The following is a 14,333-nucleotide window of genomic DNA, read 5'->3' on the forward strand; positions in this document are numbered from 1 at the left end:
TCTCCAGATAATGTCATCTGGACAATTAATATTATTTGCTATTAATAATTATGTCATTTTAATGTAAAGCAAGTACTATCAAGCTCATTAAATTATGTTTTTATTATTATTTTATGTTTAAAAAATATAAAAGAAATAATTTTTAGATATACAATTTTCTGTTTTACCAAGTAGTGGCGCTACAATCTTCTTCAAGTATTTTTTTATTACGTCGGTAATAAAGAACGTGATTTAATGACAAGCCAAACATAAAGAAGTCGTAGAAATGTATTGAGTTTTAACAGCTGTACTTGTATTCTGTTTCAACAGCATGGCGTTTGAAGAGAATAAAAATAAATATTCTAACATAGAACATGTACGTACGAATATGCTTTGGATGGATATAAAGATTGTTGATCCTGAAATGGAAACATTAATGAAACAAATTAATGAGGAACAAATAAAATTAAAGGAAGCATTGCGTGAGAAATTATGTTTAATAAGATATGATACTGATTTTGTACAGAGAGAAAATGAACAATTAAAAGAATGGTTAAGGTTCAAAGGAATACAATTTGAGGATAAGAAGGATCATTCAGGCATTAGTTCAACAAATGATATTGTTATAAAGGAGGAACAAATAGATAACGTAACAAATGAGAATGAATCATACGAAGAGAAATTTAATCCTGAAACTTCAGAAGAATATAATCATATAGAGAAAAGCAATAAGTCAGAGCATGGGACAATGGATATCAAAGAAGAAACTAATAGATTGAAGAGTTGTTACATAAAAGTAAATGAAGAGGATTATAAAGAATGTAAAAATGACGCTTTAAAAAAAGATAGTCAAAATATGAATAGAAAGGATGAAGTTTGCAATGTTAATAATCAAAATGAAAATGAAGAATCTGTTATAGCAACAAGAACACGTAAAAGTACACAAGTAAATGTATCTGCTGAAAATATTTGGTTGAGCGAAAAGAGATCAAAACGTGGTATGGAAAGACGCAGACTTGTTAAAAATTATAAAACAACTAATAAAAGGAAAAAGAATACTAAAAGGAAGATAGTAGGAGTACAAAATAAAGAGGATATTTATAATGTGGATCAATCTTAAAGATTTTACTATAATAATGTTCTATAATAGAGTAATTTATAATACAAAAATATAGTTACATTACATATTTTAATGTAAGATCTATTTAAAGATGTACCTTATAATTATTTCTTATATACTACTTTTTATCTTGCTCTAACATAAAATTACAATTATAGCAATGTATTTAAAATGAAAATAATTTATTGTTTTTATGTTTTAGGTAATAATTTATTACTCTGACCAATGAAGATGTTTGAATAATTGAACATGCATCCAAAGTATTAAATGCAGGAGTTACAATGAAGATATTTACTTTTGGTACATGCACTTTTTGTACGGTCAAATCCCTTATCGAATATAAGTGTTAAATCTGTTACAAATAGGTAACATAAATGCTATTGATAGTTTACACGAATTATATAAATTTTATTATATAATGATACATCCAAAATTTATAAAATACAGTTGCTCAGGGCAGTAAGATTTCATAAATGTAATTTAGTTACATTAGGTACAAATTTAATGTAAAATATGGACCTGAGATATATCAAAGTTAATCGTAAAGCATAAGAATGAAATGTTTTGAAAATATATTTTAAACAAATATTCGTTTTATACATAAATCAAATATATATATAATTTATTAAGATTGTTTAATATGTATCATGTATTGCGATTTAGTAATTTACTAAAATATTGTACGCAGGTATGTTTTGCCTGTCTTTCCTGGATTCATGTTTGCAGTAATCAGAGAAAACGTATGTATTTGTTATTATTTGTATTCAGGTCATTATCATCAAGACATTACATTTTTTCTTTAGATTATATTAATAACATATTTATCATGTAAACGGATGCAGCTTACAATTAGCATAGCTTTAATTAAAATAATTATGTATAGGCATTTACAAAAAGAAAGAAATTTTTAACGCATGAATATATCTGACCAATTAAAAAATCACCTTTGCCTAAGCTATATTATAAATTTAATATTAGTTTTGTTGCTTGTGTGTAGAAAATGATTTATTAATAAATAAAATCAAAGTTATGTGTGAAATTTTTTATATGAAACTATTTGTTTTGTTTTTCTTTTTCCTTTTTTATTACAGGTAATATCTTTGTTTTATAACATAAAGCAATTTATTATAAATGAATTTGTCTATTATTACCAATTGTCATTGTGATTTGTACAATTTTTTAAGCTCTTCTAGTTTTTCCTTATTTGCAGTAGTAGATTGTGTTTTCTGATGTGACAAACTGCTGCTACCGCTGGTATTTAAAGACATTTTCTCAGTAGAAATTCGTTTCAATGGCACTTCACTCGTGGAGGACTTCGACATTTCTTTACTCCACTTCATCAACCAATCGCTGGAGGTATCCTAGAATACACAGAATTTAATTATCAAGTATTTATAAAAACAAAAAGATATTAGAAAAATGTAATGTTAACATTTGCACGAAATGAAAAAATTAAATTAAAATAATATTATTATTAAATTAATTAATTATTAAGTAACTTACTAATTATTAATTAGTTACAAGAAAAGAAAATTGCATCACTTTCGTTAATCCTTAAGAAGTATCGAAGTTTTGTCACTTCTTTTAAAAATTACTTACATTTTTAGTATCCTCTTTCTCAGCTATTCTCGTTTTTTCCTCAACTTTTTTAAGCTTTTCTAATTCTTCATGTATTCTACGTTCAGTTTGATATTTTGCTATAGCTTGTGCTAAAGGGCCTAATTCTCCCTTCATCGCAGCCATGTACATCGCCTGATAAAATAAAAAACAAAACATCGTATGTAATTAAAACATTAGATTTTAAAATTTTATGGTATTATGTAATTATTTTTGACGATAATTTATTTCATATACTATAATTATTAATATTATCATATAAATCATAAAATCAATTTGTTTAACTTGTAATCACTGTCATATTTATCAAAATATTTCTTACATCTCTTCGTCTTTTGGAATCCTTGGTACCGATCGGATCGGTATCAGTTTGAGGTCCTAATTCAAGAAGAACTTGAAAATCAGCATGTTCACCAAGCCGGAAACCAATGCCTAGTCTCGAGTCCGTTCCTTGTCATTAGAAATAAAGTAATAATATTAGATATAAATTAGTGAGGATACGTAATAACAGATTAGAAATGTTATATTCTAGTCTTTAACATATGATTAGAATTACGTGTAGTAGGTGAAAGTATTGGTTCAATTCACGATAGAATATGAAATTAACAGACATGTTTCCGTATTTACTTACCTTTCTTTATCGGTGGTATGTTAGAATAAATTAGTGAAAGTATCGTAGGAAGTTCTTCCGGTATAATCAGACTCGTTGCATCTGAAAAGATTTTCTTTCACTTGTGGAGTTCCATAAATGGTTCAAAACGTTAAGTGGATACTTGTTGAGATTAAAAAAAGAGAAAGAGAGAAAGATGAATACACTTTACTTTAAGAGTTGTTACTTTAGTCTTACGTTACACTATTCACTATCATTACATCATACAGAATAGAAATTACAAGCGTTGATCTTATCACCTTTCAACCGGTACTGCGAGAGAAGAATTAATGAAAATAATAGTACACAGAGACGATTTGTTATCCTTTGATCTTTCTGTATGATTTAATTCATTGATTCCATAAGCTTCTTTTTTTATCTTTTTTGTTTTTTAAATAATTACGAGATAAGTTATTCAAAAGAGAAAATAGTACACATTGGTAATGCTTTGATGGTTGTAAATTTTTTTTAACGTTATGATCAAAGTAATAAAGATTTTTTGTTTGTATTGCACTTGCAATGAAATAACAAATAGCACTTACAGTTGAATAGAATGATTATAATGCTCAGTCTTATGATCGAGATCTTAGCGAATGTAGCCATCGCCTAAAGCGTTTAATCTCTTAGATATTTTTTTAGGTATTCAATAAATGCATTGTTCCATTTTTCGCGATCACTGAAAATAAAAATTTCAATTATAACCAATATACTTTTTCGAAGATTTGTTCTAATGAATGAAAGTTATTTACAAGTTTGTCAATTATTTTGGATCGATAGATAAATATCTTTTATTAATCGTAGATTAACAGACTTTCAACTAAACTCACGTAGATCATATATCAATTCACTGATTGATCAAAATTATTGATCAATGTTATTGATATTAGTATATTTCGCAAACTAGAAACGGGTCAAGGTGTTTTAGTAAAATATAAAAAATTAAAACTTTGTAAGCGTTCTACATTAAAAGGACGCTTAAATTAACACATTATGATGTTCACAAAATTTATTCAAATGAAGCAATGGTATTTCCTAACACAACTTTCACTAAATAAATACACTTAAATGACTTTTCCTTTGGATACTTTCTCACTTCGTTAACAAATTAAGTTACATATGTATATAAAAATCTTTGAAAGATTGATTTTGTTTCAGATCGCACAAGATCTTTTATATTTATTTTATTATTTATGTAAAATTTAAATAGGACAGATCGATATAAACAAACGTTTTAAATACCACAGAAATGATAATTTGCAAACGAATCATTTTCGCGTTCGAACGTTCGTGCAATCTCTAATGATTGAACTTACGTGAAAGTGAAATGTAAAAGCCAGAGAGACCGTGCACAGCGTACCAGTGTAAACTAAGTTACAGACTGAATCGTTACAGAATGTACAGGTAAGTTCTTCGACACCACGTTTAGTGTCCGGGAAGAAGTTCTAAAGTGAAAGGACGGACGTGGATCGGGGATTGAGGTCAACAACAGAAGAACCACTCGATATTGACGTCTTAAACTCTCTTTCTTCTACATTTGACCCTCCGAAACAGTTGCTATCTATTAAATATTAATTATCTTTTTGTTTTCTATTATATTTATATAATTTTATATACGTTATTTATATATCGATCTTTTGACATATATATGAAGATATGTCGTCATAACTGAATAATTAAATATATAATTTTATGCTTATATATAAAGTTATTATTTTTTAGCATGCATTTTAAATTGTATGTGGATTCTTATAACATATATAAAAATACGTCCTGTAACTGATAGTAAAGGTTAACAGGGAGTAATTATTAATTTTGTTTTAATTAAGTACGCACGTATTTGATGAAGTTTTAAATTTATTTTTCACTAAAACAAATTTTATTCTACATTTTAGATTTTTTTTTTTATACTTCTCCTTTGTACCATCAGTTGAAAGACACCCTGTATATTGTATGTTATAATAATTAAATATTTAAGAAACAAATTTATAAAATAATATATTTAAATAGGTCAAAAATGAGATATTTATATATTACATAAATATAGATATATTTATGAGATGTATTTATGTACATTCTTGTAAGTTTTATAATACATACGATGAACTAGAATTTTCAATAAAAAATAATTCAATCATAATTATACAGACTCGTTCCAGTGATCTTTGTATCGATCTTGATAAACTGGATAGTCTTGAGAAATACCCCATAGTTTTTATTTATAATTTTATATAACGATCTTTTTTTTTAGTTTCTTTTTATTTTATTTAAATAGTGTTTTGTCATTAAAAATATTCAAAGATCCGTGCATCGTTAAATATTATTAAAGTAAAAAATTTGTATTTATACATCCGCATTCGCGAATTTTCTTCTTCTTTCTCTCTTTTTAACCCACACGATTTTTTTTTGGTGTTCGAATCAAGGAAAACGGAAAAAATTATGGAAAGCGTGGGTAGAGAGTAATCATTATCAAGAATTGAACGATCTTTCTTTCTCTTTCTTTTTGCTAAATAGGCTCGATTAAATCAACGAATGAGAATTGAAAAGTGAAACCAGCGAATACTTTATAAATTGAATGCTTTCTCATTCGTAAACAATCAAAGTTAAGATAAAGTCGTGGGAATAAAATTCATTATAATTAATTATTACAAAAAAATCAATCAAAAATGCGTCAGTGATTCTCAATCGTATATATCGAATTTAATGCAACTTCATAAAAAATAAAGAAGAAAAAATAATACCAAAGAAAAATAATCAAAGAAATTAAACATTAAATATTTAGTTCGTCTAACGTAAAATTTTCAATGTAGAAAAAAGTGTATACGAAAGAGACCATACTTGCTTTGCATTATCAACGATAACACGTGCTTTCCTCGTTAAGTTACACACATATACATATAATGTACACATACGCATATGCATATATATATAAATCTACGCGTGGCATTGTTCTCTGGGCGGTTAGAAACATAAACAACACATGCATAGTCTTACACGCACACACACATGAAAATGACACACGTACTAATGACAAAAGTGTTACGTCGTATCGTTCTCTGATATTCATATGTGTGTATGTATCTGTATATGTATGTGTGGGTTTGCGGATAAAGACGGAAAAGGATAGATAGGCGCGAAGGTGCACGGAAGTTCGAAGAGGGGACCACACGAATGTAACGTGCAATACGTTTTTCTTTTTCTTTCTCTTTCTCCATCCGTAAATACTTACGGTACGTCGTGTTGTACGGTACACGTTGCATTTGTCTCTACGTATTTTTTATTTCGTCGAGGAGTATCGACGAAGGACGTTCGTTCGACGTTGATCAATTCGTTCCTTTTGATTGGTCACATTACAGACGTATTACTTACGTCGTACATACATATATTACTTACATAGAAAAAAACTTTGTTCTCTTAGTGCATTATAATGCATCTCAATGATTAAACGATAGAAAACGTGTCAGTGTCATAATGGGATTTAATCTTTGTACGGATGAGTCCCATAGAAGAAGGTAATCATATAAAAAAAAAAAGAAGAATAGATTTATCGATCGTTTTCTAAGGAGTGACGAGTGTTTGTGAAAAAACAAAAAAAATAAAGAAAAATAGTTCATGCTTACGGTTTGTCACGCGGAAGTTGGTTTTGTACGATGATTAGCACTGTGAAATATCGTTATACTTACGTTATATTTTCCATTAAAAGTGGAACGACGTGTGTACAATAGTTGAGAGAGTACGTTATTTATGTAACATATACGTGTATCGTTGTAATAATTGAAGTATTTTTTTTTTCTTTAAATGTTCTTTACTCGATATGAATAATTTCTATTATTTTTTTTCTTTATTTTAGTTATTATATGTTCCTTCTTAATTAGGATTCAGGTGTGACCATGCGATATAATGTCTCTGATTCATCGTTTTATAAATACTTCGTTAGAAAAATGTGAAAATCCTTGACGATTGTTCATCGTTTCAAATTAAGGAATGATAGAATCGATTTGATCGTTTTTCTAATCGATTTCGTACAACGGATACAAAGAACTATACGGATTATGAGGGAATTCGCGAAACTTTGGTGACACAAGTGTTCTCCACTTGTTGCCAGTTCTTCTTTATATATTTCTTTTTTTCTTTATCGTTTCTTTCTCTAATTGCGTTCCATCCTTCATCTATATTTTTTTTTTTAAACTTACCGGCTACTCGTTAGAGTTGCGCGTAACTTCTACGAGTGTGGGATTAAACGTACTTTGTAAACTATTAATTTGCCTGAAAATAGGACAATTATATAAAACACATAATATACGTGAATATTATTTTTATCAGCAGAATATGATATAAAGAAATAAAACTAAAGAGTGAAGTGATAACGTACCGGAAATAACTTTATGTGAGTTACTTGTATTTTTTTTCTCTTTTTCTTTTTTTTCATTTTAAACGAAGCAAACAAGGATTTTCACTTAAAATTCTACAACGTACATGAAAAAAATATATATAAAAATGATAAATAAATAAATAAATAAATAAATTTATTATATATTAAATATATCTAATAATATTTATATGAATTTCATTTATATAAAAAATGTATATAATACAAATATTATATATAGTATATATGTATAAAAAGATAGATTAAATTTGTAAGAAAATTTTCCTTAATCTTGATCTCTGTATTAAAGGACCTTGACCTGAGGATCGTAGTGAATGGTGGACGCCGGCCTGTTTGGCCCATGGGGCCGGATTATATTGATCGCCATTGTTGCAACAGTTGTCCTTTTTGTGTTACTTATTACCGCCTGCTTCTTAACACCTGGATGTATCGGTTACGAGTGTACAAGAAGATGTAGTAAGATATTTATATATACGTATATACAATATTTTGATTTATTACATATCAAGTAAATATATACGTATAATATACAGGGTGTTTCGTAATTTATAGGACCTACTTCAGGCGTGAACAGGTGACACAAATATTTAAAAAAATTTACAAATAATAAAATAAATATTTAAAGTCTAATAATAAGTAAAATTTATTAAAAATTACTTATATTGTTTTACTTTTCAATTCAATTACGAAGTAATAGCCGGTGACATGGGATAAATTCTTAAAAAAATAATCGATCAACGAAGTGTTAAAAGTAATAAGTGCGTAATTAGATTTTTATTTTCGAGGTTATTGGAAAACAATTCTGTTTTCGATATCCATTACCAGTATTGAACAACTTCGAGCACGTATATAAGAAAGCTGTCATCTCAAGCACCTTTTATGAATATCAAATTGTCATGGATTATGGAAAAACAAAAGTGATTATAACTTTTAAATAAGATCAAACAGAATACATTTGTATAGGTATCTTTTTCTTCAATTTTGTATTTTCTGTCCACTCCTGAACTAAATGTCACGTATTACGAAACTGTATATATATAAAATATATTTAATATGTATACATAATTAATAATATTTGTAAATTATTGTATACTTAATTGGATCTGTCGAGTTACTTATTATTTCTTATATTACGTTTTTGAAATATCAACAAAGAAATAGCGAACGATAAAGTCAAGACAAAGCTGATTACGCCTTCATTTTATCACGGGATGAATAAGTATGTACGTAGTATACGTCATCGTTGTACTTTCCGTTTCCTTTGAATGATTACATAATTAACTATGCAACTCGACAAGTACGTATAATGAACAATACTTGCACAGACACATAGTTTTCAATTTATTAAGATTGTAATGGTGTATTTATTTATACTTTTATATTTACTTCATGATATATTCTAACAAATATATCTAACGAATTTATATGTTATTCAAAGATGGATAATAAATTGTTTATTTGTAGAAAAAAAATCAACGAAAGCTCTTTCACGAAGCGGAGGACAAAGTAACGAGAACGTAAAATTAAATGGTGTGAGTTACAGGTCTTGGAGATTAGGAAGTCTTTATGAAAATGATAACAATGGTATAACGATTTAATATTTCTTCTTTTAGTATATTTAAATACATCAGTTAATATTAAGAAGGAATGTTTTGATTAAAAGATATATTTATGTTTATAGGAACGATCAGTGAAAACGTTGAATTTCAAACTAATTCTGTCAACTCAATGTCTGGCCAATTTGAGAACATCGAAACTTCTTCAATGGTGGTAAATTCACTATCAATTAAATTTTATACTCTGTACTCATTGGAAAAATAAGTATCCATCATATTATTTTTTCCACAGAATCTTATTCAGATTGAAAAACGAAAGAGTGATAAAAAAGAAAAAGCATTTCCTACAGAATTGACTTTGAGTTTACAATATTTGCCTCCTTGCGATGATATAACAGGAAAGTTCGTCGTCGGTATTGAGGTATTGATATACATACAAAATGTTTTCAATAGTTTTATATTTGATAGATAGTCGAATATAAAAATGTAATTACGAATATAATTGGTTTTTGTAGGCGGTTTCCAGTCTTCCACCGAAACAATACAATTGCACGATCGAGCCTTACGTAGCTTTAAATATTGTGAAGCAATCATGGAGCCACAGGAAGCAAATGAAATTGCACAGTTTCAGAACAAGGGGCATCAGACATACAGCTAATCCGATTTACAGGGAAACTTTTGTGGTGGCCAATGCTAAACCGCAAGAAGTTAAGGTATATTCGTTTTATCGTTCTTCCTTTTTTTACCGTTTGCTATATCCTCTTATAATGCGTTACGCTTAAAGTATGTCATGAAAAATAAAAAAATAAAGAAAGCGAGGGAGGGAGAGAAGAGAGAGAGAGAGAGAGAGAGAGAGAGAGAGAGAAAGAGTAATAAGCTGTATTAGTAGTATAATCTTTTCGTAGGTAATACACGTAGTTATTTACTTTCTGTTTTTCGCACGAAATTTCAATGACAAACTTCGTTAGGATGCTAACGAAACATAAGTCATTAAAAATAATGGACTTGAAGAGGTTTTGGAGAAGCGTTAAAACTCGTGAAAAAATTATTACCTTTGTTAGGCTTGACATTGATAAGTTAACACGAAATGTAATGAAAATGTTTGCCAATGAAATCGAGAATACTTGAAATATTATATACATATATTGCTTTGGACATTGCTCCTTTCGCTGACTCCTGAAAATTATTTGATCACACTTGTCTGTATAACAAGTTGCCAATCACAGGCACCCTTCGTTGCTCGCTTTAACATCTTTCCGATTGGGAGGTTCATTATTTGTCGCTACTTTTTAATCGTTTTTTATTTTATTTTATTTTATTCTATTTTATTTTATTTTCAACAGGAATGGATTTTAGATATTGTAGCATACGATCACGATAGATACGCCAATCACACTGAATTGTGTTCATTAAAAATGGCAGTCAAGGATGTAAAAATAATATTTAAAAGTCCTGAAAAACATGTGTTCAATTATAGAATGAAACCATCCTGTCAGGTATAAGGATATATTTTATTTTGTATTTTATATTTGATTTAGCAAATGTTGATGAATTTTCAACAGAATAATTTGGTCTTGTAGGAATTTGGCAAAATTTTATTAGGTGTAAGCTATTTGCCTACGGCGCAGAGGTTGACAATTAACATAATGGAACTACGGAACATTAAAGTACTCAAATTTGTACCAAGTTTAAATGAATTCTGTAAGTTACGCTTCTCATTTATTTCAACAGGTAACTTTCTAAATGTCGATCGAGAAATTCTATCTTCTACGCTTTCCAGATCCATATGTAAGAGTACTGATGTTGAATGGAAAGACGGGGAAGAAATTGAAGAAGAGGAAAACGAGAACGCTACACGCTGTTGCTCAACCGGAATTCAATGAAACGTTGACTTTCGATGTGGCATATGATCAATTGGATTCCGTGCAATTTTTAATTGTTTTATGCAGCAAGGCACGTATAATTGATGATCGAAATAACCCTCTGAACAAAATAAGACCGAGTAAATTTAAACGAGATGATTTTCAGGTTACGCTGAAAAATGAACCAATGAGTAATAACGAGAATCCAAGCGATAGCGAGGATTCTTCGGTAAATTCATACAAAAAAGCCGATGATATATTTATTGGTAAGGTTGCGCTTGGAAAAGGAGTAAGGGGTTCTATGGAAAGATTACATTGGTTTTTGATTTTACAAAGTCCGAGAAAACTAGTCAACATTTGGCACACTTTGAAATAAAGAAGTTATTGTTATTAATTTTTAAGGAAAAGAGATATAATATTAACAGTTAAACAATATTTTATATATTGTTTATGATAATTTATTGTTAGTTTTATAAAAGAACACGTATTTATACTTTGTATATAGGTACGTATTTGTCAATATCCAAAGATTAAAATAAAAACCACACATTGACTAAATAATTCTAATAAGTTAAAAATAAAAATAAGAGTGAGGGAGAGAGAGAGAGAGAGAGAAAGGAATCAAATTTGGCGCCGGTAAAAGAGGCGTCTGTGGTTACAAAAGTGGCGGCGCGTTGATCGAGATCAATTCTACCGATAGAGGGCGACAAGAGCGTGTTGCGGCTCGCGTCGCCAGTTGGCTCGGCGGCGGCGCGGTGGATGGTTGTTTTTTCGTTCTGGCTTTAGTCTGTTTTGTGGCTGTGAGTGTGTGTCTCGTGTGTTCGATCTTTTTCCTCGTTGCGTTGTCGTCGTTGTCGTCGTCTACTTTAATAGTCATTGACATTTCTTTATCGGCTAAATTTTGCCTTTATCGTTATTCTTATTGGCATTGTTATCATCCCACCTGGTGTATGCAAGGACACACCTGTGCTAGCTGGATTCTGGCAACCGGTGGCGACAAAGCGTGCCACAAGAATTGAATCGTAAGTGTACACATACAAAGTCTCAATTAATTGGAATAAACGTAACCTTTTTCCCTCTGTCTCTGTTGCTCTTTCACATACTCGTATACAATGACCGTTACGTTAGAAACGTAACCTCGAAAGTCCCGCCTTCTCGGTTCCCCCTTACTATTTGAATTTTCTCTAACGTTATGAAACTACTGTTGTAACTAAGGAGACATAGGATACAAGAAAAGGATCCCCTTCTCTATTTTTTTTGTATGTCTACTTTTATTTTGACCAAGTTAACCAATCGTGTTATGGACAGACATCTTTCTTTTGTTTTCTAGACAATCAAGTAGCGACGCGCTTTCTTTACTCTTTTTCAAAGCGACCAATCAAAAATGACAGGATCGCGTTTGATGGCGGGCGTTCGTTAACATCTCTTTCCACTTCGTTTCTCCTTTCAAATATCGACAGAATACTGTTGTTAAACTCTACGGTTCGCTGATCATTCTGTTTGCCGATTATATGATTACTGTGTAGGATGCAAACTCGATACGATTAAAACGTGTACAATCGGTATAAACAATGCTTCGCGATTTCTGTATCGGAAATTCTACTTACTTGGAAATAATCGTTATCGAGGAAAGCGTAGATAGATACGATCTCGTAAGATGACGTTTGATCGAATATCGAAAAAAGTGAGTCAACGATCTGGGAAAGGTAAATTCTTTATTTGTCACTATTCTAAGAATAATCTGTCAAGTTTGATCGTTTGAACGTAAATCTGCATTTGTACGGTTAAATTAAATAATACAAAAGGGTAATTCTTAATCCATTGCAAACTGAATCATGTACCATGTTGAATTTATTATTTGAACATTGCATCAATAGATTAATACAGGTTTAGCATTATTTGTTAAATAATATAAAGATTTTATATTCATAAAATATATTTAATTATTTTAATTATTTTCTTTTATTAGATATTGATTTAGTATTAATTAGCATTAAGACCAGCATTAATATGCCGAACGCATATATGAGTTAATCAGCTATACTGATGGCTTATGTTGAATGCATACAGTGACTCTTGAAAATATTTGGACACCAAAGTGTGATCAATGGTTTCATATTTCGATTGTTTAGAGACTAATTACTCTAATTATTTGTTTTAGGAATAGATTATGTATAATTTTTGCTGAATATATATAATTAATTTTCTAAATGCATACAATTTATAATATAATCTATCACTGTGTGTATGTGTGTGTGTCGTTCGTCCATAAAGGATTAATGAATTTATTTTCGCATTAGTCAAAGTAAACATTCTAGAATAATTCCTTTCTAATTATGGATTTATAGGTCGTAGATCATCCTTTGATCGGTTTTCTTTTTCTTCTTTAAATGAATTTATCGAAAGAACACGTGGAATAACTTTCAAACATTTTCAACTCTCGAATTTCCAAATGCCGGCTCCCTCAGGTGATATTGGACCCCAATGGCTCGTTCGACTCGTTTGTCAAGTCTCATAATAGAAAAAAAAATATATATATATATATATATACACATATATATACACATACATATATATCAGCTACCTACTGCTAGTTGATTCTAGACAAGTCCAGGAACGTTCGAGAAGACGACTAAGACTCACGTTTCTCAGTAACTTTTATCCGAACCAAAGTGAATTTATTATACGTGTTAGGAGATCGTCGTTTAAGCGAATGGTTAGTCGACTTAATAAACTTTCTTGGAAAAATGTAAGAAGGTGAAAAAAAAAAGAGAATCCTTTACTCATCAACCTTGAAACTTAATAAGATCGCTTTCATAAGTTTTTTAAATTAATTTCTCTAGTTATCTTTTTGTAACTCGAGAGATAAACATTATAATATACTTTTTTTTAATAAGTCTTATATTAACACGTTCTACCAATTTCCGGCTCGAAGTTCAAATTATTCTTATAGAAGACTGAAAATATTTAATGTGTATATATTTATTATATAATACTTAAAGAATTGTATATATGTTAATGTTTAAGGTAATTTACTTTTGTTTCTTTTTATTTTGATCGAGAGAGTTAATTATTTCATAAAGTCTTTTTTGAGAATACTTCAGTGTGTAGAGTCAAGGACACTCTCTTTCTCTTTCATTCATTTTTTTTGTTGAATCCATCG

The 14,333-nt window shown here is 29.4% G+C and overlaps 4 protein-coding genes across 13 annotated transcripts in view; 3 read left to right on the forward strand and 1 right to left on the reverse strand.

The window, feature by feature from the left end:
• The first annotated feature begins 234 nt into the window (after window positions 1-234).
• LOC107063800 (uncharacterized) lies at window positions 235-2,129 on the forward strand. 3 transcript variants are annotated; one of them, XM_015315892.2, is made up of 3 exons: window positions 235-1,173; window positions 1,302-1,464; window positions 1,788-2,129. In XM_015315892.2, exon 1 carries the CDS (start codon window positions 311-313, stop codon window positions 1,097-1,099), a length of 789 nt encoding a protein of 262 aa, XP_015171378.1. In that variant the 5' UTR covers window positions 235-310; the 3' UTR covers window positions 1,100-1,173; window positions 1,302-1,464; window positions 1,788-2,129. The 3 variants fall into 3 exon arrangements, with proteins under 3 accessions (XP_015171378.1, XP_015171379.1, XP_015171377.1); XM_015315893.2 differs by having other exon boundaries at window positions 1,302-1,399; XM_015315891.2 differs by having other exon boundaries at window positions 1,302-2,129.
• On the reverse strand, window positions 2,040-6,720 carry snsl (snustorr snarlik). 3 transcript variants are annotated; one of them, XM_015315903.2, is made up of 6 exons: window positions 6,592-6,685; window positions 3,908-4,041; window positions 3,348-3,428; window positions 3,039-3,166; window positions 2,699-2,851; window positions 2,040-2,460 (listed from the first exon to the last, which is right to left on the reverse strand). In XM_015315903.2, the coding sequence occupies exons 2-6, from the start codon at window positions 3,966-3,968 to the stop codon at window positions 2,257-2,259; spliced, it is 627 nt and encodes a 208-aa protein (XP_015171389.2). In that variant the 5' UTR covers window positions 3,969-4,041; window positions 6,592-6,685; the 3' UTR covers window positions 2,040-2,256. The 3 variants fall into 3 exon arrangements, with proteins under 3 accessions (XP_015171389.2, XP_015171385.2, XP_015171390.2); XM_015315899.2 differs by lacking the exon at window positions 6,592-6,685 and adding an exon at window positions 4,679-6,324; XM_015315904.2 differs by lacking the exon at window positions 3,908-4,041 and having other exon boundaries at window positions 6,592-6,720.
• On the forward strand, window positions 6,475-11,731 carry Syt20 (synaptotagmin 20). 6 transcript variants are annotated; one of them, XM_015315895.2, is made up of 11 exons: window positions 6,662-6,874; window positions 7,686-7,749; window positions 8,042-8,208; window positions 9,217-9,336; window positions 9,434-9,522; window positions 9,601-9,729; window positions 9,824-10,021; window positions 10,652-10,804; window positions 10,889-11,009; window positions 11,089-11,261; window positions 11,337-11,731. In XM_015315895.2, exons 3-11 carry the CDS (start codon window positions 8,067-8,069, stop codon window positions 11,544-11,546), a joined length of 1,335 nt encoding a protein of 444 aa, XP_015171381.2. In that variant the 5' UTR covers window positions 6,662-6,874; window positions 7,686-7,749; window positions 8,042-8,066; the 3' UTR covers window positions 11,547-11,731. The 6 variants fall into 6 exon arrangements, with proteins under 6 accessions (XP_015171383.2, XP_015171381.2, XP_089032651.1 ...); XM_089176525.1 differs by having other exon boundaries at window positions 7,689-7,749; XM_015315897.2 differs by lacking the exons at window positions 6,662-6,874; window positions 7,686-7,749 and adding an exon at window positions 6,475-6,592.
• A 168-nt stretch (window positions 11,732-11,899) lies between these two features.
• The window catches only part of Wdr62 (WD repeat domain 62), a 132,621-nt gene continuing 130,187 nt past the window's right edge, over window positions 11,900-14,333 (forward strand). Inside the window, exon 1 of the mRNA XM_089176528.1 lies at window positions 11,900-12,192. The gene's annotated coding sequence lies outside the window, so the exon portion shown is untranslated. The remainder of the gene's footprint in view (window positions 12,193-14,333) is intronic.

This window comes from Polistes dominula, unplaced genomic scaffold (genome assembly GCF_049000335.1).
Source record: "Polistes dominula isolate Pdom_NZ unplaced genomic scaffold, Pdom_raw_medaka contig_25, whole genome shotgun sequence".
Lineage (NCBI taxonomy): Eukaryota > Metazoa > Arthropoda > Insecta > Hymenoptera > Vespidae > Polistes > Polistes dominula.